The 23,320-nt window shown below is 41.6% G+C and overlaps 3 protein-coding genes across 7 annotated transcripts in view; 1 reads left to right on the forward strand and 2 right to left on the reverse strand.

Moving 5' to 3' along the window:
• Positions 1 to 7,883, reverse strand: part of mtus1a (microtubule associated tumor suppressor 1a) — a 25,054-nt gene extending 17,171 nt beyond the window's left edge. Inside the window, exons 1-4 of one of the 3 annotated variants that reach the window (XM_086307148.1) lie at positions 7,726 to 7,883; positions 1,787 to 3,781; positions 1,414 to 1,636; positions 147 to 380 (exon numbers count right to left, since the gene is read on the reverse strand). In XM_086307148.1, coding sequence (XP_086163274.1) covers positions 147 to 380; positions 1,414 to 1,636; positions 1,787 to 3,664 — 2,335 coding nt within the window. In that variant the 5' untranslated portion in view covers positions 3,665 to 3,781; positions 7,726 to 7,883. Of the gene's footprint in view, positions 1 to 146; positions 381 to 1,413; positions 1,637 to 1,786; positions 3,782 to 5,610; positions 6,026 to 7,725 lie in introns of those variants that run through there. The other 2 variants (XM_086307165.1, XM_086307157.1) reach the window with 2 other exon arrangements.
• polr1d (RNA polymerase I and III subunit D) lies at positions 7,321 to 21,330 on the forward strand. Of its 2 annotated transcripts, none has more exons than XM_086307219.1 (5): positions 7,321 to 7,942; positions 13,765 to 13,862; positions 14,275 to 14,351; positions 18,759 to 18,841; positions 20,965 to 21,330. In XM_086307219.1, exons 1-5 carry the CDS (start codon positions 7,913 to 7,915, stop codon positions 21,010 to 21,012), a joined length of 336 nt encoding a protein of 111 aa, XP_086163345.1. In that variant the 5' UTR covers positions 7,321 to 7,912; the 3' UTR covers positions 21,013 to 21,330. The 2 variants fall into 2 exon arrangements, with proteins under 2 accessions (XP_086163345.1, XP_086163337.1); XM_086307211.1 differs by lacking the exon at positions 7,321 to 7,942 and adding an exon at positions 11,978 to 12,081.
• On the reverse strand, positions 8,117 to 11,485 carry vamp7 (vesicle associated membrane protein 7). 2 transcript variants are annotated; one of them, XM_086307200.1, is made up of 8 exons: positions 11,274 to 11,485; positions 10,683 to 10,861; positions 10,440 to 10,497; positions 10,032 to 10,169; positions 9,788 to 9,878; positions 9,438 to 9,505; positions 9,198 to 9,290; positions 8,117 to 9,082 (listed from the first exon to the last, which is right to left on the reverse strand). In XM_086307200.1, the coding sequence occupies exons 2-8, from the start codon at positions 10,826 to 10,828 to the stop codon at positions 9,014 to 9,016; spliced, it is 663 nt and encodes a 220-aa protein (XP_086163326.1). In that variant the 5' UTR covers positions 10,829 to 10,861; positions 11,274 to 11,485; the 3' UTR covers positions 8,117 to 9,013. The 2 variants fall into 2 exon arrangements, with proteins under 2 accessions (XP_086163326.1, XP_086163319.1); XM_086307193.1 differs by having other exon boundaries at positions 10,683 to 10,903.
• Positions 21,331 to 23,320: the final 1,990 nt, after the last annotated feature.

Consider the following 23,320-nt stretch of genomic DNA (forward strand, 5'->3'; position numbering starts at 1 on the left):
CTTAAAAACCCTCCAATAAACATCATGGCTAATCCCAGAAACCAGTTCATAACTGTTTTTATACCTTTATATAACAGCATACTGGCACTATTTCTAGAAAGAATATCCTATTTCTAAAAGCGACAGAAAATTCTTAATAATCTCACCTTGTGTATTCCCAGAGCTTTGGGATAGCGCATGCTGAACACTGGTTTGAGTAAGGCTCCTAAAAGGCCCCAAAGTCCTGTGTGGTAGTTTACTAACAGGGGTGGACCGAGGACCTATAACAGAGGGCTGAGTGGGAGTCTGAGGAGGTTGTAGTCCATTGACCTGGGGCTCAATGTTGGCTGCTGAGGCAGATCCCAGGGATGGCTCTCCTATTGCCTGTGCTCTCTGACAGCCTGGGGAAGGAAATGAGGTCAGCAGCATGAACCTCTTTATTAAGGATAAGCTCACTAATACATATAAAGAGTCATGTTCTAGGTATTTTTGATGTGTCAGATCCAGATAAAAATAAGGATATTTTTAAAAGTTAAAGCTAAAACCACATTCAATTGCACAAAACTAGAATGCGAAAGTGTGACTACTTTCAGTTTTAACAGTCACTGAAACATAAGTTTGGGAACTTTGCAATCTTACCAACTCTAAATATTTAAAAATCAAACAATCCTAACAACAATCCATAAACAAAAATGCTGTAGCTCAATTTAAATTTAAAGCTGTGTGTACAGCTGAAAAATGACAATGTCATTGGTCATGACATTTTACTGTACTAAAGGTCCAACTGGTTTAAATATTGTCCTCCTTTCAAACCATTGCTAACCTCAAAAACTCCCTTTCCTTCCCCTACTTTCCAGTTTGCAGACCGCTTCCCATCAGATGAACAGTCTCTCTCCTTTCCTCAGGATTCATCTAACAATAGCGCTGAGCAAGCTGTCCATTTTTGACAAACACCTGAATAATTTGTGAGAGACTTTGCTCAATGTCACCCTCTAGTGGAAAGGAAATGTCATGACAACCTAATTCTAGTATGAAAGCACATTGAAAAGTAATGAATTTGCAGTCGTTACTTCTTGAAGTATTGGGTGAATATTATAAATATTTATAGTCCTGCTTTATCAGTTGGACTACATGCCCAACTTCCTGGAAAAAAAAAAAAAAAAGAAAGAAAAGAAACTGTGGTGCTTTGAGCCAAAAGGTTAAAAAGGCCTGTTACACAATTCTGTTTACATAACATCGAAAAATCCAGTTAAGAAATCCCTAGGTTCTACTTTTACAAGGCATTGACTGTGGCCTCCTGTCTAGTATTTTAATGCATTTATAGGTGAACTTTGGCTTCCTCAAGACAATAAAGAATAACTTTTAACATTTCTGAACTGTTGCCACAGAACAAGTTCAACATAACAGGTTTAATCAAGCAAACATGACCCATACCTGTAATGCTCGTCTGCTTGGATTGAGGTTTCCCTACAGCTTTAGGGGTCCTGATTTCATTCATCCCCAGGGATCCCAGTCTCTGCCTGGCTGACAAAGTGGTTGGTCTGGGACTGGCAGGTGGAGGTTGTGAAAGTGGTGTTCTCCTAGCAAGTCTAGGGGATGGTTGCCAAGGTACACATCTAGTCTTACCATCATCCAAATGAGCTCTTGCTGACTCTGCCTGAAAAGAGAACAATTCTTCACTTAGTCTGCAGGTCTTGTGCATTTGGCCCAGATGGACTACAACACACAAGAAAAAGCCCCCTGTAGCCCCCCCCACCTCTGACACTCATACATATTCACCTTCAAAATCAATGCTCCATCTACTCACCACGAGGCTTATTTTCTTGACCTCTCTGGAGGAGTTTTGAGTAGGGTCCTCGGAGTGTATAGCCTGTTTATTCTGGGAAGAGCAGCTCAGGTTCTTTGCTTTGGTTTGTCTCTGGTGGGTCTTGGCTTTAGTAATGTTAAAACTAGCTGAGAACTTTAGAGTTGTTTGCTTCTCCTGAGGTGTCCTGGACGCTGATGATGAACTCTCAGATGAGCAGCGAGGCCATGTCTTGAAGACAGAAGACTTGTCCTGACCCAAAGATGAGCCTGATCTGGCCACAGCTTTGTTTGACACACCCTTCTTTGGAGTTGGTTTGGGGCCACTTTTACCCGGGGATTTTTCTAGGGATGAGAAGCTGCTCTGGCTGCAAGCGTGCTGTGCTGAGGTTTCGGATACTTGGCTGGAAGAGGGCCCCTCTGTTTGAAAGCTGGGTTTACTGCACTGGCCTGTTGGGGTTTCTCTGCTCTTGCCCTGGCCATCCACAGCAGTATGCTCACATGACTGTGTCACTGTTAATCCCAAATTAGCAGCTCCAGCATCCACTTCTAACTGTCCATCATTAAATATTTTACTGGTGGCAGAATCAGATGTAGTGCTACTTCTTCTCTTGGCAGGAAACATACCATTTGGGGTTCTTCTCAGGGATTCAGTACGTTTATTCCCCAAATTAACTTCTGGCACTGAGGTTTGCTGTGGATCTCTTGTTACGACTTTGGATTTTACATGACTGAAGTCAGGTTTGGGAAACCTTTTAATTTCTATTTTCTTAGCTTTTCTTGCTGTAGGTGGCAGTCCTGGGTCTAAACATTGTTTATTAGTGACAGATATTTGCTGCTGTTTAACAGGGTGACATCCTGGGCTGCTCACATTTCTAATGCATGGAGACGAGGGGAGGCCGTTTATCTTGTTCTCAATGTTTTGCACCGGAGTGGAAGTGCAAACACCCTCATCAATTTCCTGCGTATTTGACAGAGTGGACACAAAGGTCTTGCCTTGTTCTGGTGTAAATGCCGCTGAAAATGGGGGCAAAGGTTCTGCTTCAGCACTGGTACAGTTTGCCTCTTTTCCACAGTCTGGAGAGGTTTCACAGATGAACGTTGTGAAAAGCCCCCGTTCATTCTCATTTGGCAAAGCTACAAAACAATTCGATGTTGCCATTTCATTTTCCTCATCGAGGAGCTCCTTGTTGTCTGCCTGAATGAAAGTCACACCAAGACAAGGATGGCCTGTGTTCTCCTCTGAGACTCTCTCTGCGGGTTTATTGCAGACGCCCAGAATAGTGGTCGACAGCAGGTTCGATACAGCAGGTGATTCTGGTCGACGTGCAGCTGGAGAGATGGATGATTCCTCCAGGGAAGAGACTAATAAGAGTGACTGGTCCTCCAGACAGAAACTATTGCTCCTCATTACCATTTCCCCAGAGCTCAGAGAGCAGCAGTCATTCTCATTGGATCCCCTCCAGGATGCCCCACATGAACTCTGAGACATTACAGTATTGTTACTTTCATCCCCTCTGTGCCTAATAAAATCCTCCACGTCTTCATTGCTCATGAGGCTCAAGTTTTGTTTCCAGAAATTAATGCCATCATTCACAGGTGTGGCAATGAAGGTTTGATTCAAGTTTGAAGTCACACCACAGAAGACATCCCCATGTGTTAAGGTGGTATTGTAAAGGTTATCCACAGGGGAGCACTGACTAAGGCGATGTTCGAGTACATTAATGTCAGCAGAGCTGCTGGCTCCTCTGACATTCATGTACGAAATACTACTGCTGGAGTCAGGTGACACAGGCGTGGATGGGTGAGTCTCAGATGAAAGGATCAGCTTTATGTCACTGTGAGGTGGAGGCACCATGCTTTCAGGTTGGTCACTGGCCATGTTTAAGAATTCTGATGGGATTTTATTTCTTGTGTATCCCAAGTGCTGAACAGCTTCAGTTATGGGTTCAGCTGGCAGCACTTTAGCCCATTAAAATCTGATACCAGGGAAGGATTTCTGTAAAAGAGGAGAAAAAGAAACCATTTTGGTGAAAGCAGCACCATAGCCTGTCAATACATTTGTATGTTCAAAGAACAGCATAAAAGCACCAACATACACTGACCAGCCACTTCATTATGTACACCTGTTTAACTCCTCCATAAAGCAAATATCTAATAAACCAAGAAATTTGACAAATATTCTGAATTTCAACCTCAGCATCAGAGTGGGAATGAAAGGCAATGCAAGTGACTTTTAACGGGACATGATTGTTGATGCCAACTGTGGCAACAGTAACCCAAATAACTCATTACAACCAAGATAAGCAGAAGAGCAACTCTGAATACACAACTTATTGAACCTTGAAATAGAAAACAACACACGATGCCATTAATGTCAGCTAAGAGCAGGAAACTGACTCTACAGCTCAGCAAAACTGGTGAGCCTGTGTGAACAACCAACCCAAACAATTTGTAATCTTTTCAGCATGATGCATTTTATATTTAAACTGAGAACTGCATGAAAATATCACAGTCAGTGTTGATGTCTCTGTAGAATCATGATTTCAAAAATGGCTTCAATGCAAGGATGGACCAACTTTTAGGAGGGATGTTTTTACTCTGCCGTGGCTCGTGTGAGAGTAAAAACATGAATGAACTGTCTCGGCAGCTTTGCTATGCACTGTTGTGTTTATCCAAGCAGGCTGGATTGCAGAGCTCGCCAGCCACGACTACAAAATCCACTGGGGTACAGATGACAGGAAAAGCAGACATTGGGTCACCAACAACTTGAAAATGCACACACAAAGAGCTTTTAGCATTGCTATTGCTTTTAAGAACAATTAACACTTGGATGTACACAAAGATAAAGTCATACAGTCTACTAGCTACTTTTAAAAAACATCCTTACTGACTTTTTTTACATTTTGTTTCCATCATTTTCATCCTTTTAATGGGAAAACATTGTTAACTTAAGTGCTCGCCACCCATTGTTGGGAAACGGCCTATAAGCCTTTGGCCTATTTGCGTATTTTAGTGCCAAGATATTTTGCAGCATTATGAAAACAATCCAGAAAAATGACCCTTTTCTTTCCCTGTGCAAAGACCTGGCTCTTCTTGAAGTATGACACAAGTTGGCAGTTGCACAGACACCTGCAGATTATACAGATTTCTCTTTTTTTAAATAAAAATATCTCAATCACCTTAAAAAAGGTTCAATGAAGTTACATTTATTCAAATAAAGCACTCTTTGAAATGGGAAATCCTATGATGACACATAGGATTGAACCCTCAAGAAGTCAAATCACAGCCTATTTCTTTGAAGAAACATGGCGTTATATCCATATCCTGCCTCGCCTTCAATATCAGAGCTGAAAAAATTCCAACAGTTTCAGTGAATCTTATCAGCACGATCAGTGGTCAAAAACTCGATGAATGTGTTTGTTTAACAGGCAGAGAGAACACACCTTACTGTACATTGCAATCTCTACAATGAAGTATAATATATAGCCCTGACAAGCTGACGTGCACATTGAACTGTGGAAGTGCACCTTCAAGGCCAATGACAAAGAGCAGTTGTTTTGGTTGTTACAAATAAGCCTGGGCATGGCGTATTATGTAATGTGCTGACAACCTGACGATGTTTATGGGTAAATAAAACCAAGAGATTCAAGTTACAAGACACTGAGACAGTGAACAGAAATAAGGAACAGTCAAAGAAGGAAGCACAACTGTGTACAAAGATTTAAGGAGAGGTACTCGGCTACAGTATAAACTAACTTTCAATACCTCCATTTGCATCCTCTGCATCCAGAGATTTACAGTAAGAAAGAAAATATCTTTAGTCACCTTTTAAACTTACTGTATTGCACTTTTTGTAGCTCCATTCGCCTCGTTTTAGCCTTTCACAGACAATCCAATTACTACTTTCCTTGCAAAGTCCAAAATCCAGCCAGCTAAGCAGGCAATTGGCTGAGAGTCTATCGCCATCCCACCGCTCCTCTGTCCTCGTGTTCAGAATCAGCCGTGCATCAGTAACATCACAGTCTGAGTGAGAGTGCCCCCCCCCCCCATATGCAGTTGTTAGCTTCACTTCTTTCACTCCCTGAGGTAACGTGATTGTCCTGTAGGCCTGCTGCAGAAGTGGATCATCAATCCATCTAACCAGCTCCTGTCTCAGACAAACTCAGTAACTTAGCTTCACACTGCTCCGCCTGTGCAAGCATGCAAAGGTCCAGCTAGAGGCAGTGCTCACTGCAGAGGTTCATTCCCCAAGTTCACAAAAGGATCAAGTGAGGCAGAGAGCAACACGTTACCTTATCCATGCCGAGGGGAGTGGCCATGGGCTGCCAGGCAGACTTGGCATTCACTGTTGCTAAGCAGCCAAAGTCCCTCTTTTATGAGGGAATGGATCAGGCGGCTTTTTTAGCAACGGATAAATGAAAAGTAGAGCAGAATGATGTGAGGCCTAGCAAGAGGAGAAAGTTGCACTATGAACGTTTTTAACCGTACATCAGTATCGGAATTTGCATTCAAACTCACACAATGATGGCAAAACACAGTTTTCAGTCTGACAACATCATTCTTTGATGACACAGCCAACTTGACACCTGATCCTGAAATGACAACAGTGATGTGACACCAGAGACTGAGACCACCAAGACCCAAGCTATTTCTGCTTAATCTATACAAGGCCTGTGACACGGCAGTCCAATCTTGACTTGAGATGTAAATCATGGTATGGAGCACAGTTATTAACCCCGCTCTTGGTTTTAAGAGTCCTACAACTTTTAAATCCTGTTGCTCTTGACATAAACATGATTGGAGCTTTTTAAAAACAACGAAAAACACTGGTCTTACACAACAATGCAAAAAGTTAAAAGCAGCTTTAAAACACAAACATCGCAATGTGTTTGATTAAGGGATCCATTTAAGTGTCTCTGTTCTCCTTCAGAGCAATGTAGTGCAAGTTACTGCCTGCAAATTAAATTATACATTTAAAAGTTGGAGTGAGAGCAACAGAACAATGCTTTTCTGTTCACGAAGCCCCTCGGGCACGGCATACAATGCCCCAAATGGCCTTTTCCTGGTTGACTGGATCATATCAGTATCACACAGAGAGTGGTTATGAGTAGCAGGACCAGCCATCAAAAGCCCAGTCACTGGACTGTCCAACACTAAAACAGCAAGCTCTGTTCAGGGAAAAAGGCTGGTCAGACAGCCCAGGGGAACAAAGTTAAACCAATGAGCCTGTGCAGTCTGCTCTCTTCAAAGCAATGAGCAAACACCAACTACACAGAGACATGTCCATACTCACAGAAAGCTACATGTGGCTGAAATTTTAACAACACTAAGTCCTACATTGTGCCAACTAAAAGTTTATCATAAATTAACTTATTCAGGGGTTATCAAAAATAGAATGAATCCTGCTAGGTGGCGTTTAGAGAAGCACTATAATTCCCTGGCCCTTTCACACGGATGGTCATTAGTACAGCAACTTCTGATCAAAACATCTTCGACCCCTGAACCCGACGGATATCCATTCGTGTGTGAGGCCTCCTCCAGCAGTCACTCAGGTCTACAATTTCTTCAGGAGTAAACATAGGATGTTGCTACAAATAGCAAAGAAAAAGCTCATTGAAGTCGCTGTGGGGTCTACGGTCTGTTAGCAGTTCTCCTCTGACTGTAGTTACAAAATGGTTCAGTATATACAAGGATTAACTTCAACGGCTGGCCAAAATGACCAAACAAAGAACGGTTGACAAACAAGCCGAGGCGTTTAGCGTTAACATTATTTTCTATTGAAAACAGGTGTAATTTTCGATACCTTTAATTTTCTAATTACATATTTACAAAGAAGAAAAACAAAAACTTTTTTACATTCTCTCCACCTTTTAAATCATACTGTAGGCAAGTGGGTTCATAAAAAGTACTTTCACAGAAATGTCAAAACTTGCTAGCTACCTGTCACAGGGGCGAGCAGCAGCGACGGGAGCGAGCGCTCGAGGATTCGGTGGGCAGTCGGTTCCACGTGCTCGTTTCTCCCCTTTTCACTGTATTTTCGTCGTGGAAAACTTCACGGTGTCACGTGTTTCACCGTGCCAGAGTTCAACTATCAACAGGGAGGAGTGATTGAAGAAGAGTTGTTTACATGAACTTTGACCTCTGGGAGACACCGACGGTGAGTTGGTCATATTTCTCACATAATTAGTTGTAAAATAAAAATAAACGTATTCCGTGCATGTGCTATTTACCTAGGATCAATACACACCGACACATTCAGTTAGCCTTTTTAAAATGAATACATGTCACAACACCCTTTTGTCCTTTCCTGGTTTAGAGGCAAATCACTCAGTTCCATCAGAATGTATTTATTTTAAATGAGGATGTACAATTATTACATAATGATCATCAGCCATATGATGTCAGGAAGCAAATTTATGTACAACATAATATAAAAAAAGTGCATTTTGTTAACAGAAAGAAAACTTGGGCACACTGAACCTCAAAGAGGGAGGTAAAAGGTGAAGGGAAGCCTCAACTCCACAGGCAGAAATCACACTTGCTTTAAAACAACCATTCTTCCTCAATCAAATGTACAATATTTATTTTTATGATCATACAGGGTATTTCACAACATTAACCTTAGAAGATACAACTGTGCTAAGTGATAAAACTTATCAGAAAGTCTGTATACTGCATCAGTTTAGTCAACAATGTGTTTAAAGTTCTTCAACAGAGGCCCATACACTACACCCTCGTGATACATTTAAAACATGTTACCCACATACTCTGTTGGCATCCAAGATTAAACAGGACACTCACAAATCAAACATTGCTACCTTTGTAGTTAAATCTATATGGATTAATTACACAGGCAGGTGCAGGACAGTATAGTAACTGATACATCAGCCAACCGAGTGCATGAGACAAGATGAATGCACCAGACTAACATAAGACAAGACCATTGTTCCACATCAGTTTTAGGCCACGTGGCTGCTGTCCATTAGTGTGGGTATGAGGTGGGACTCCAGGTCCAGAAGGCATATAAATGTGCACTGTCAAAGTCAGGGTGAGAAAGGAGGTGGGAGGAGGAGGAGCAAATAGTTTTCCAGCTCTTCTGAAGCCAAAGGAGTAAAAAGCAAGGAACGTGGTATTTTCTACTGTGTCCACTGGCAAGCAGAGTTAAACAGGCACTTCTCCCCTTTGTCCCTTTTCCTTCATCTCCCTCTCTTCTGTCCCCGCTCTCTTCTCATTGTTTGACACACGTGGGCCAGTTGAGACCTCCACAAGCAGCAGAGACAATAATGTAAATCACCACCTGAAAAAGAGCACAGACAGAGTTCACTTCCTTCACAACTGCTGCACTAAATAAGGCACAGAGAAGCCAAGCTCAATGCACTACTTGTTTTCATCATCTCGGTGTCTGTACTCACAAGGGCAACCAGCACAATGACTAGAGTCAGCTTGAGGTTCTTCATGCACATGGCTCGTGTAAGGTTACGGCTCGTGGTCTTAAATGTGACTGACTGAAGGAGGAGGAGGAAAAAAAATGTAATCAGTAACAATATCTGTTGTTTAATAGACTGCAGTTGCAGTATATACTTAATGACAAATGTTATGCATCAGAAAATAAGTAGAAGCAACAGAGCCTAATCAGTTGTAGTTAAACTCACTGCATCAACCAGGTTTTCTGTCTTGTCAATCAGCAGCTCCAGCTTTTCTCCTCTCTGAGCTACCAAGTCTGTAAAAACATGAATGCAAACAGTGAATTTAGTGTGAATACACATAATACAATACATATGAGTAATTCACTAAACACAGCACATCATGCATCGTAAGTGAGGTGGTCGCTCATGATATAACACTTCACTCATTTAAAGTCACACCACACACCAATCAAACATTACAGGTTTTATCTAACTTGGTTTATTAGAGTTTTAGTCAATGTTTTTCCATCTCAGAGCCTTGTTTGTTTATTTATTTATGAATAAATACAAAATGAGGAAATTAAAGAGATGCTCACCTATGTTGCGGACCATGATGCCCTTCAGGTCGTCCACTTGCATCTGAGTCTCAGTGACACGATCGGGTCCACGTGGATCTGAGTGGTGTTTCTGCAAAGAAAAGGAACACGTCACACTTCTTCACGTCTTCTTCCGTTTCTTTTTTTTTTTCTTCTTCTTCTTTTAAACCACAGAAATATTAGGACATCACAGTGCAGTAACAGGAAACGTTGCTTGGTACATTCAGGCTTTCATCATACACACCATTTGAGCTGCCAGTGTAGAGGAGAACTCGCTGTTCATGGCATAAGGTAGGGCTGTTTGTGCTCGTGAGCCATATGTTGTCTGGAAACGCTTCTTCACTTCACTGAGGAAGGTGAATGCACGTGACCTCTCAAAGTCCTTTAGAAGATGAGAGTCAAATAGATTTATAAGAAGTTGCATACAATAAATTGTGGCTGCCTCAAAACCCTATCTCATCTTTAGCAACAGCAGTAATGCTAGGTTTTCTACAATAACACAGGACATGTGTCCATTTCCTACAGTGGCTGGGTGGTTTATATTTATTTTTATACTAATTCAGGTTCTTAAAATACATTCATAACATCTACAAATGGTCTACTGCAAATCCAAACCCCGACAAAATTATATGACTGTCAAATATATACTTACGTCGTCCGTGATGCACAGGTATATGATTCTGTCATGGCAGATGTAATGAAACAGATAGCTAAAAATAAAGCAGAAGGGTTAATCATTAGATGAGAGGTGTTTTATATAGTAGGGCTGTTTTTCCTACAGTTTTTACAAGGAATGAACTCTGTGGTATTTTATCACATGACACCGCCGTAGGCATTGTCACTAACAGGATGTAAACTGCCAACTGGGGATGACACAGGCCGCACACGCCCTTACCTGCCATGGCTGTATGTCAGTTTGTTGTTCTCTGAGGGAATTTTAGCTAAAATCTGCTCAGTAACTTCCAGGAAGTTACCCCCACACCATGCATGCTTGGCAAGAATAGTGGTTCCTCGAGCCACCACAGCAAACAGGATTGCCATGGCAACAGCTGGGTTTTCACCTTTATTACCACCCTGGAGGTAGAAGGACAAGGAAGGCGAGTTGTTACTGCTGAGCTGGGGGGGGAAACACCCAAACGATAATGATTAGGGAAGAATAATTCTTGTGAAACAGCCAAAAATAGTTACAGATAACAGGAAGAAGGAAATAAAATGACATGTGAACAGGTGTAACTAAGAAATGCAAATACTGCGATTAGAACGCCGTAGGACAATTCCCAATCATGAACAGGTTGTCATGCTAGAGTAAAATGTCAGCTAAAACTAGATGAACCAAAATTTGCGAAACAACAAGCTAGCTAACACTGTTGTTGACCATTAAACCTATATTAGCGTCAGAAAGGTAGTTAGCCACTTGACGCCATATCGGTTGTTTTTAGCTACTGAGCTAACGTACGTAATAGTCACATAACATCATATTCAGTACCTGGATGTCTCAACGACGATTAAAGTGGCTCATTTAGCGCAAAATTCCCACATTTAAAGACGTTTCAGTTGCTAGTTTGCTAATCCTTTTCGAGTGACTTCTGCCTGCTTCGCAAATCGTCCACACAGGAAACACATTCAAGCGCGTGCTGGGGAGTGTAGTTCCTACCGCATTTCAGGCTCTATGTGCTTAACGTCGTTGTTTCCCTTTTGGAACTACATTTTTTTTACCCCCAGTTACATATTACGTAGTTCCGTCGTCACGTCTTCGTATAAACAACTTGTTATAGAAGGGCCGCGAATTTTGCCCCTGTTACAGTCTTCCAGGCGACTTGAACGCTAGGATAACGCTTTCCCCTGCAGCTAGAGATGTGACAAAACTTACCATTGTTAATTGCTGAACAGGTTAGATTTTATTAAAATAAATATTTATTAGGTAAGTATTAAAAATAACTATTTGTTTAAGTAAACATGTTATGTTATTAAGCATCCAGGCACAACAATAATATAAAATTTAAGCCATAATCACGCTGCAGAGTAGCCAAACGACGCGTTTGACAAATATTCTACCAACCACAGAGCTGCGTCACTTTAAATGAAAATTATCTGATAATTTGATCATTTATGGCTACAATCATACATATGTTACCAAAACATTGAGGTAAATTCCAGTCGTATTGAACTTTCCTTTGCCTGTCAAACTAGATTCAGGGCTAAAGAGCACAGAACTAAACCTTACCCTGTTGACGGATGCAGTGGGAAAGTGAAGCATGGCCGGGGAAGGAGAAAAGAAAGCAGTACTAGAAATGGTAAAAAGCGAAAATCGTGTGTGGTTTGATGGTGTGCGCGGTTGGATGGGTTCGTCTTTATTTTCTCCAGGTCGGATCGATTAACTAAAGAAGCAAATGACAGCGATTTGACCGCCTGTGTGCTCCTCACGTGGGTAGCTAGTGACTAGCAGTAAATAAACTTACACGGCGTTAATCTAACTTAAGTATACGCTAAAATCTGTCTTTTTGAAGCATTACCAGCACCGGAGACAAACAGTAATTTGGAACATGAGGGTACCTACTTGTTTAATTTAGATGCGGATTTGTCTCAGTCCACGGGTACCTAACAGTATCTCCACTAGGGGGCAGTAGTTAAACAGTGTTCATGTCCTATGAAGATAAACGCCATAAGTATTTGGAAAGTGATGTATTTTTCTTAATTTTCCTACCTCAGATGATGTGAAATAAAGATGCCAATTAAGAATGAAATATGAAGCTTCAGGTTTAATTCAAGTGGGGGTTAAAAGTATTGCTTTAACTACCTTGGAAGGGGATAATATGATAAGAGGCGAAGTACCTCATCATCTTTGGTGAAGACAGTGTTGTTGCATGGGCATGTGTGGATGCCGGTATAACTGGATCATTGGTTTTTATTGATGATGTGAGTGCTGATAGAAGGAGCAGGATGTACTGTGAAGCGTACAGGGAGTACTCTCTGCTCAGATTCAGCCAAAGTGCTTTAGAACTGATAAGACGGTGCTTTCAGTGCACCGTCTTATCCGCAGACGGAAAGGAATCCAAGAGTTTCCTAAAGCAAAGACATGAAATATTCCTGAATGGTCAAATCAGAGCTCAGCCCAGCAGAGCATGGTTTTCAGTTACTGATGAAGACAAAACTGAAAGCAGAGAGAGTCACAAACAAACGGCAGCTAAAGACGGCCGCAGTGAAGGCCTGCATGCCTTCGCAGCTGTAAAAATGTGGGTTGTCGTGTAAAAATGGCTGCAATTCTTTGATGGTTTTCCATAAAGAAAGCAAAAACTTGAAAATAATGAAGTTATTAAAAAAAAAGACTCTTAAGAGCTAAAAAGTTCCGGCTTACTCTAAACAGCAAACTATTGTTTCTCCTGTTGAGAGTGGATATCCCTAACATGGTCAAGTCAGGCACTTTAAATACGCTCTAGCTGCTCCAGTGCAGATCTTCACTTTGTGAATGGTGGCCAATCAGATGAAGGCTGGCCTAAAAGAAGGAGGAATGGGGTAACATTGTGTGTTTTAGATGTTTGATAAAGTTTATGAGGCCTGAGTTTAAAAATAAGAACATTTACTGTGACCCAAACAAAGAGTCCAATGAGCAAAATATGGAGCTGGAAATGTGCACAGTAGGTCCACTTTTGTTGTTAAAACACTTGAATTAAAGCTCCAAGTCACATCTTGATTTTTCTTTTTCTCTTAGATTTCACATCCACTGTGCTGGCGTACAGAGGCAAAAAAATCAAATAAAATCATGTCCTTTCTCAAATACTCTTGGACCCAACTGTGCATGCAATCAGTGTCTGCTTCTATTTGCATCTGTAACTCTGTATGTTTTGAATATTTTGGAAGTGCATAATGAGCGTGAGCGGCTCGCCCACTCACTAATCTCAGAGGAGGAAGCTGGTGTAATGTTTCTCTTCCATGTTGGCTGTGCGATGTTTTAAGAATGGACTTTTTTTGCGTTCTAGGTCCAGGCCGACGGGGCAGATGAGGGCTGTGTGACTTTTGTGCTGCATGACGAGGACCATACATTAGGGAACTCCCTCAGATACATGATCATGAAGAAGTGAGCGTTTTTGTGTTGGTTTTTTCCCCCTTTGAACTCAGCATGGTCACCGTCGTGTTTTCTTTTTTTCTTTTTATATTTCAAATCGCTTCCCACACATGTGGCTTATTTGACATTCAAACTGAAGCTTGACGGCTGTTATCTGTAGTAAGACTCCAGCTAGAAGGGACTTTCCTTGCTTTCCAGCTCATAGACAATAATAAGATAATCATTTTATTTTATGACAGTGTTATCAAAAGGAAGCATGTGATTTCTCCTCTTCCCTGTTTTTGGGGCTCTCTTGTCATCCTGCCAGGAGAGGGTCTGCTAATCTAAAAAAATATAGTCATTACCAGTCTTTTTTTTTTTTAAGCAGAACTCTGAGAATGCTCGCAAACCTCAGCTTCATTTTCCCACTTTTCTCTTTTGCCAGCGCGGATGTGGAGTTTTGCGGCTACACCATCACCCATCCGTCAGAGAGCAAGATCAACTTTCGCATTCAGACACGAGGTGAGAGACGTCTCTGTTAATACACACGGCTCCGTATGGCTGTGTTTATTGGTAATAAAGGTTTTCAGGCAGCGTTGCAAGGTAAAAAGGCTGATCACGATATACTGCAAATAATAACACACGCACCCTAATTTTGAGAGCAATAATCACTTGCACCGTTGCCAAAAAAAAAAAAATCTGTCATCCGCTTTCACAAAGGATAAGAGCAGCCCTGTCACATGAAAGGACTCGGCGAGACTGAGAAAACAGCTTGTTTTTGTTGTTGAACCAAGTTTCTGGTTGCCTGGAGGTTTCTTTTTTTTCCTTCACGGCTTCAATACAGCTAGACCCGATTACCTTCAAGGCACAAGGAGAAATAAAAAAATATTCCCCCTCTTTTTCACTGCGCTTTCGGGCATCAGATCGCCCTTTGAAATGATCTGTATTTATTTTGGTTGTTAAATTTCTCCACCAAGACCGCAATCACAACGCTGGATTGAGGTCATCTGTGTCAGTTGAGGGGGCCAGGAGGGCCGCAGCATTCTTTTCGTTTGTTTTTTAATGCCACATCTTTTTTTTGGTTAATCGCTTAGATTATCAAAACAAGCTAGTCAAGCGCAGCGACATAAAAAATTGACAGCTTGGTTTCAACAGCAGCCAACAAAAGCATATTCAGTTAACGATCAATGACACAACCCTGAATTGTTTCCTTTTTTTGTGCACTTGCACAGTTGCTCATGACGAACATTCATTTCCTATATCCTGGTTTTGTGTCGCTGTATATTTAGTTTAGCATAAGAAAAAGGGAGATATTCTTTTAACCAGGCCTCAGTTCAGTTTTTCCTTTGACTTTTTCAATCAGGTGTTCTATTCATGTTTTAATGTGATTTTATGTAAAGCTGTCCATGTATTAGTTCCCACTTTTACTATTTCTATTCCAGATTTTGGCACACGTATACAGGGGGGAGTAATTATTAGGTCTCCAGCTGAATATACAAACTTTTTAACAAACAAATAAACTGTCTCTAATTTTATGGCAGCTTTATTTAAATGGAAAGAGACAGAATATCAACCAAACATCCAGAAAAGATGAAAGTTGTGGGTTGATTTGCTGGTGTTCTGGCTGAGGGAGGGAGGTTCTAGGCCAGAATTTTATGGTACATAGCTTCGCCCTCTGGCCACTCATTGCAGTGAAGTCGTCCTGTACCTTTACCAGAAAAACAGCCCCAAATCATAGTTTTTCCACCTCCATGCTTGACTGTGCGGATGGTGTTCTTTGGGTCAAACTCAGCAATTCTCTTCTTTTAAAACACATCAGGTAGAGTTGGTGAAGCCAGAGAGTTAGATGTTTGTTTCATCTGAACGCAGGCGTTTCTCCCAAACCTTCTCTGAATCATTTAAATGTTCACTGGCAAACTTAAGACAGGCCTTCTTGAGCAGGGAGAGCTTGTGGGTGCTGCAAGATTTCAATCTGTGACTACATAGTGTGTTACCAGTGGTGTACTTGGGGTTTGTGATCCCAGCTGCCATAAGGTCATTGAGAAGCTTTAGCTTGGGGCTTATCCACCGTCTTTTTTTCCCTCACCCATGAGGTAAGATCTTGCACGGAGATTCAAACTGAGGGCGATTGATGGTCATTTTATATTCTCCATTTGTGAATAACTGCACCTTCTCACCAAGCTTGTTCTTGAGGAGGTTGCAATGGAAAAAATTGAAAATATGTGTTTTATACACGTATTAAGATCAAGACGTCTGTAATTGATTGCAGCCAGAATTATGGCTGGGTTGTACCGAGTCACATTAGGACTGCAGCTAACCATTATTTTAGTAGCCGAGTATTCCTTTGATTAATCCATTTATTAATCAAAGGAATCAGATAAAAATAAATAAGCATTTTTAAATGTTTTCTTTTGTATCTTTGAAGTCACATCCTACACATGTGGCTTATTTGACGTACAAAGGGTATGAGTGAAGCTTGACGGCTGTTATCTGTAGTAAGACTCTAACTGGAAGGGACTTTCCTCGCTTTCCAGCTCATAGATAATAATATGATAAACATTTTATTTTATGACAGTGTCATCAAAAGGAAGCATGTGATTTGTCTCTCTTTAAAACACAGGTGTTTTAATGGTAAATGGTCTGTATTTGTATAGCGCTTTACTAGTCCCTAAGGACCCCAAAGCGCTTTACACATCCAGTCATCCACCCATTCACACACACATTCACACACTGGTGATGGCAGCTACATTGTAGCCACAGCCACCCTGGGGCGCACTGACAGAGGCGAGGCTGCCAGACACTGGCGCCACCGGGCCCTCTGACCACCACCAGTAGGCAACAGGTGAAGTGTCTTGCCCAAGGACACAACGACCGAGACTGTCCGAGCTGGGGCTCAAACCGGCAACTTTTCGATTACAAGGCGAACTCCCAACTCTTGAGCCACGAACTGCTCATTGCTTTTAGTAGTTTAAGTGCGTACTATATCTGTCAAAAATTACACACTGGCTCTCGTAGATTAGCAGGAAGAGTTCTGACAGTATTGTATCACCTGGATGAGCTAGATTTAGTTTGTGTGTGTGTCTGCATGTTTAAGTGTGCTGGTGAACAAGTGAGTACGTGTGACTGGAATGAGGACACGCGAGCATGTCAGCAGTCTCTGTGACAGCGTTTTAGGGCTTCAACGATTCATCGAGTAACTAGATTCTAAAAAAAACAACAACCCTGTTTTGTGTACTTCAATGCTTCGTTTAATGTGCAATTCTGTAACGATCACATGTCACAGTGTAAACACGAGCGTTTCACCGACTAAAAACAGATGACCAGTGATAAGAGCGCACATATCAATAAAAGCTGTTGCACAAAGTTGTCCCTGTTTATTGTGGCGCCACAGAAGAGCACGGTGAAGAACGAAGAGGCAGAGCTGTTACCTAAATGCTGAGCTCAGGCGAAGTGAAAGTTGGCTCTTTTTAACGTATGAAACAGAAACGTTTGTTTCCGTGAAGAAAAGGGAACTTTGTAGCTGCTCCCATCCATGTTTTAAACATCAAACATCTACATTAAAGCCACAGAACTTACATTAAAATATGCAGATGAACTGTTAACTTGGTCTGATATGATGTTTAAATCGGGCAGGTTGCTGAAGGCAAGTATAATATACTTTTAGATTAATCTAATTCTACAAAATAATGTTACTAAAGCCCTGAAATAAATATGGTGTAGACTTTAGACTCAGTCCTGCTTGTTGCAGGTATCGCTGCCATATAAAATAGGATCGCTGTTGTGTTATCAATCTGTTTGTTGAAAAACTGCTATTTTCTTCACACAGGTGCTCCTATCTCCTACGTTTCTATTTAAGGTCTTTTTTTAATCATAGATGTGGGCGAAACACTCAGAACAGCCCAGATCAAAGACTTATTACACAAATCCATTTATAACATGGCTGTAATGTGTGTCTTCAGTATCTTCATTAAGATAAAACTACGATAAAATTAGAGACTGTTTATTTCTTTGGAAGTGAACAAACGTAATAATCCCAGCAGGTCATCAAATGATTATTTTCTCAACTGTGTGCAACTCTGAAACAAGCTTTTATTTTATTTTTTTAGCTCTTCTTCCTTTAAGGCACACCTACCTTTAGCTTTCTTCTGATTGGCCGGCCATTGCAAACAAAAGAATTAAACGAGGAGAGTTTTTTAAGCTCATAACAAGAGCTGTGCACCTGAGAAAACCTGTCAAAGACTCAGGAGCACAAAACAACTTTTGGCTTACAGCGATTGCTGGTACATACATGGACCTCATTATTTACAACAGGAGTATCCACCACTGTAAAAGTATATATAACAGGAAATAAGGAACAGCACAGTCAGTCCCCCATATGGTAAATATCCTACAAGGATCAGGTCATGTGACTGTGGGGGAAATGTCCAGGATTCCTTGGTTTTCTTTGGCCCTCGAGTAGTTCTCGCAAAGCTTCGAGGCGTGTTTGGGCTCGTTATTTCTGCAGCAGAATGAATCTTTCCCCATCGAGATGCCGACCAGAGCGCGTAGCGTGCCTACAAGCCATCGTCGGTGAGGGTGCAGTCAGTTCGTTGGCAGAGTTTCTCTGTAGCGCTCACGATGCATCGCTTGCAGGTGTGGCGTTTGTTTCGACACTTGAAATATCAAATTGAGCAAGACAAAACGATCCCACGTTGCAAATGTGGTTGATGCGTGCTTCTCATCTCTTAACAGCGCTGGTGACCCTTGTCAATAATAAATTTGTGTAGAGCGTCCTCTTTTGTGCTCATCATGGGCGCACGATGACTCACAGCGCTAAATGAAACCCAGAGACGAGTGGCTAACAGAGTGCCTACATCTTCTGCGGTTGTTTTTGCTCTGTTTGTGCTGTCGGTGGTGGTTTTCGTCAGAAGTATCTGCTATCTGCTTCAGGGGGAATTCCAGCCGCAGAGCCGCTGCGGAGAGGCCTGAACGAGCTCAGCGATGTTTGTCAACATGTTCTCAACACATTTCAGGTAAGCATGTGTGACTGTTCTGTACACAACATGTGTCTTACATAGAAAAATGACCCGGGGTGCGTTCCAGAAAACAGGTTTGATAAACTCTGAGAATCACCTTGAACTCTTTACTCTGAGACAGGAAAGTCTGAGTTTGTGGTTTCAGCACAGCTGGTCAGAATTGGTTTAATCAGCTCTAATTTAAGCGTGTGCGTGGGGAATGGGGGGGAAAAAGCCATCATCAGTGGAGGGCAGATAACTTGTTTTCCCTATTGTGACAGCTCAAGTATAAATGCACGGTCCCTTTGGACCACAGCGATTATCGTAAAACACGAATGGAGATGTCATTCGACATGATCCAGTCAATCATCATTTACGCATCCTAAATTTCCCTTAATTGATGACAGAGCTGGAATCTTGCAGAAATCCCAGCCTACGGTCATGTCTGCATGTTATCTCCTGATTAACTAAATCAGCCACAGTGCCTTGAGAGCAATCTCCTCGCTAGCTTTATTAGTCTAATTTCATTATAAACAAGCATGCACCTGCCTATACTCATATGATTTCTGAAAATTGAACTTCTATCGACTTGTGATTCGAGCACATAAATGACTGAGGAATAAGTGCTTGAGGCCTCGTGTCATGAGCAGTAAATTCCACAGTTATGGAATCATTTCTTTTTTTCCATTTTGATGAGAGAGGAGGCTTCATGTCCAGCTCGATCTGGGTGGAGCTGCTCCTGCTACTATACACTGAAGCTGTCGCTGAATGTGCCTGCCAGTGATTGGTCAGAACACAGAGACCTAAATTATCCTCCTAGGACCTGGCGTCCACATATGTGGACATCACATTTTGGGTTATTTAGACCAAAATACTCAATTTTGCTCAACAAGGGCCTGATATCCACTTATGAGGACATTATACTGCTACTGTCCTATCGAAATTTTAAACAAATATCCTCATATGTGGATCTCATTTTTTTAGAAACAAAAATCAGGTAAAAAAAAAAATCTGGCAATTCTTTGTTTTTACATTCATCTGGCCCCAATCAGCCCAAATATCAAAGAGAAATCAAAAATGCATGCCGTGGAAGAGTTCGGGTCTTGGGAGGTTAAACCATTAAAGGTAATTAGAGTGGACAGTACTGGACTGATAGGGCAGCGGTGCAGTGATTAGCGCTGTCCCCTCACAGCAGCGAGGTCCTGGGTCTGACCCCGCTGATAGTGAACTGGCTTTTCTTCGTGGAGTTTGCATGGGTTCCTCCAGAGTCCAAAAACATGCATATTAGGCCACTTAGGGATTCTAAATTTGTGTGAATGTCACTGTAAATTGTTCTTTATGTCTTCGTATTGGCTCTACAATAGCCTGCTAACCTGCCAGAGTCTACCCTACGTTTCAGGGTATAGCTGGGATAGGCTCCACTCCCTCCACAACCCTGCATTGGACAAAAGGTTGTGAAAATTGATGGATGGAAGCTGGTTATTGGTTGTTGAGCTGTGGAAGTTTCAGCTTGACCTTTTTGGCTACCTGTTGAAACAAATGCAGCAACACTGTCAACTTCATGCATGCTGAACACCAACTTGTCTGGTTTCCATGAGACTAGACAAGTTGAAGTTCTGAAAACGTGGTTGTTTTTTTTCTTTCCATTTGTTTTCATATGTTCTTTGTTCCTCCACACAACATAAAAGATTTACTAACGCCCACGCAAATTGGTTTTGGCGTTAAAAAATGCACAGTGGTATTTACAAAGAGAGCACAGATTGCACGTAAGAGGTGGGACCTCAAAGACTTTTATGAATGATCTCTGGGAGTTCCTTTATCACAGTGCAAAATATAGAGAGCAGAATATTCAAACCAAGCGTTAGCAGCTGCCAACAATTTCTTCCTACCCCAGGGTCTCTTCCCATCACAGGAGTCCTGCTAGAAGCTGACCTGGTGCTCTCATTTCTAAACTGGGGAAAGCAACAAGAAGCCAACCTGAATTTCCATGCACGTAACAGGACAGAGAAAGAAACCCTGGGCGTTCTAGCAAACAGTAATTTTAAGTGAAAGGACAGTCAGCTGACTTTAATTAAATGTGACACTCCCACATGCTGCCTGAAATCCACCTCTGACGTGGACGTTCTTTAAATTTGTTCCAGGCAAGAGTTAATGAGTTCAAAGAAAGACAAGAGCAACCCATGGAATGAACGGCGTTTGGCACGAGGGACAGCGAGGGAGTCGGAGACACCAGTTCTGCATCCACACCATGAAAATGAGTTACCTGGACATTTCTACTTTTTTTTTTCGTATTATTTAAATATACATACTAGGGAGCAGGAGGAATGGCAAGTTCTCCGATTCCTGAACACAGTCTGTATCAGTTTCAAACATCTGTGCAGCTTTTGTATTTGTAGTATTTTCAAATTGATTAATGATGATAAATGTGAATACGTTTTGTGTTTATCATTCCCTGAATGCTGGAATGATGATTGAAACAAATATAAAACATTAAACTCTTAAAGACTTTGCGTTTTCCTTTTTGCCATGGATTTCACATTATTATAATTTTTTTTTCCTTCATAGGGAGACGGTTTTCACGGATGTCCAGATCTAAATGTTGTTTTTCCCTAGATTGCTCTCATCTGTCCTTTGAAGCTGTGTTTGACGAATGTCCTTATTAGAAGAAGAATGTGGTGTGAAGGACTGCGCCCAGTGCCAAGAATACAGAGGGAAAATATGAGGGGAGTGAAGTGTGAATAACAAGGTTAAAGTTATTTGAGGTTAATCGCATCTCTTCATCAGTCACATGTTCAAGCAAGGCGCGCTCTTCGAGTATGGAAAAGAGTTTGAGGAAAAACAACAACCAGCTGAGAAACAAAGTGTGGAGTAACCTTGTTTCAGGACTGCAGGCATCGTGAGAATGAATTACAATTGTTAGATAATTGCTGTAAATGTCAAAATTTGTCACAAATTTGCCAACATAACCAAAGTACCACAAGTCACCAGAAAAGCATAGTAGGAAAAGGTGAAAAATAAATGAAAATACAATTTAAAGTTGAAACTTTATGGCATCCTTGACATTTTCCAAAGTTGTTTGGTGGCCCAGCGGCTTTGCTAGGCCGATTCTGGTCCCCAGCCTTATCTTTGGCAACCCTAATTTAAAGGGTTACTTTGGCAGGTAAAAGAAGTGAATTTTGTGTGTGGACTTTTCTTTAAAGTTCAAAATTAAGTTGAATCATCCTAGATCAGATGCACCAAAAAAATTTATTTCAGTCTCACCTGCTCACAAAATATTGTTAAAGCAGTATTGAGATTCGTCCATGTGATCTTGAGCAAACTGTGTACGTTCTTCTGGAGAGCAGCGCTCTGTCCTTGAAGCCGTTCCATGCACACGATTGCCGTTCGCCGTTCTCCTGATGGTGGAGTCATCAACACAAACATTAGCCAAGAAAGAGAGAGAGAGGCCTGCGACTGTTCCTTTGTGACCTTGATGACTGTAACATGGTTTGCTGTGGGAATGATCTTTGATTGTCAACCTCTCCTTCATAGTTGAACACCATCTGTCTGACTGATTGGACTTGTGGAGTCTGAATTGTTCTGGGATGGTTTTGTAACCTCTTACAGCTGCATGAGCATCAACACCAACTACGATCCACTCCCTCAAATGTGTTTTGTAAAGATCAGCCTTTGATAGATCCCTGTTCCAGTCATGTTGTTGTTGTTGTTCACTTAAAAACATCAAAAACCCACCATCCATGCCCGATTTTCATTCAATGAATTGATAACATGTGTCTCCTAATTTTACCTTTAAATTATCCACTAAATCAAGAAATTCTTAAACTTTTGCCCCATCCCATGTACAGTGGGGCAAAAAAGTATTTAGTCAGCCACCGATTGTGCAAGTTCCCCCACTTAAAATGATGACAGAGGTCAGTAATTTGCACCAGAGGTACACTTCAACTGTGAGAGACAGAATGTGAAAAAAAAATCCATGAATCCACATGGTAGGATTTGTAAAGAATTTATTCGTAAATCAGGGTGGAAAATAAATATTTGGTCAATAACAAAAATACAACTCAATACTTTGTAACATAACCTTTGTTGGCAATAACAGAGGTCAAACGTTTACTATAGGTCTTTACCAGGTTTGCACACACAGTAGCTGGTATTTTGGCCCATTCCTCCATGCAGATCTTCTCGAGAGCAGTGATGTTTTGGGGCTGTCGCCGAGCAACACGGACTTTCAACTCCCGCCACAGATTTTCTATGGGGTTGAGGTCTGGAGACTGGCTAGGCCACTCCAGGACTTTCAAATGCTTCTTACGGAGCCACTCCTTTGTTGCCCGGGCGGTGTGTTTTGGATCATTGTCATGTTGGAAGACCCAGCCTCGTTTCATCTTCAAAGTTCTCACTGATGGAAGGAGGTTTTGGCTCACAATCTCACGATACATGGCCCCATTCATTCTGTCCTTAACACGGATCAGTCGTCCTGTCCCCTTGGCAGAAAAACAGCCC

Source organism: Aulonocara sp. 'chitande type north' Nkhata Bay, linkage group LG2, assembly GCF_057382095.1.
Source record: "Aulonocara sp. 'chitande type north' Nkhata Bay isolate Kocher_YH1m ecotype deep benthic linkage group LG2, A_spYH_male_GT1.1, whole genome shotgun sequence".
NCBI classification, from domain to species: domain Eukaryota; kingdom Metazoa; phylum Chordata; class Actinopteri; order Cichliformes; family Cichlidae; genus Aulonocara; species Aulonocara sp. 'chitande type north' Nkhata Bay.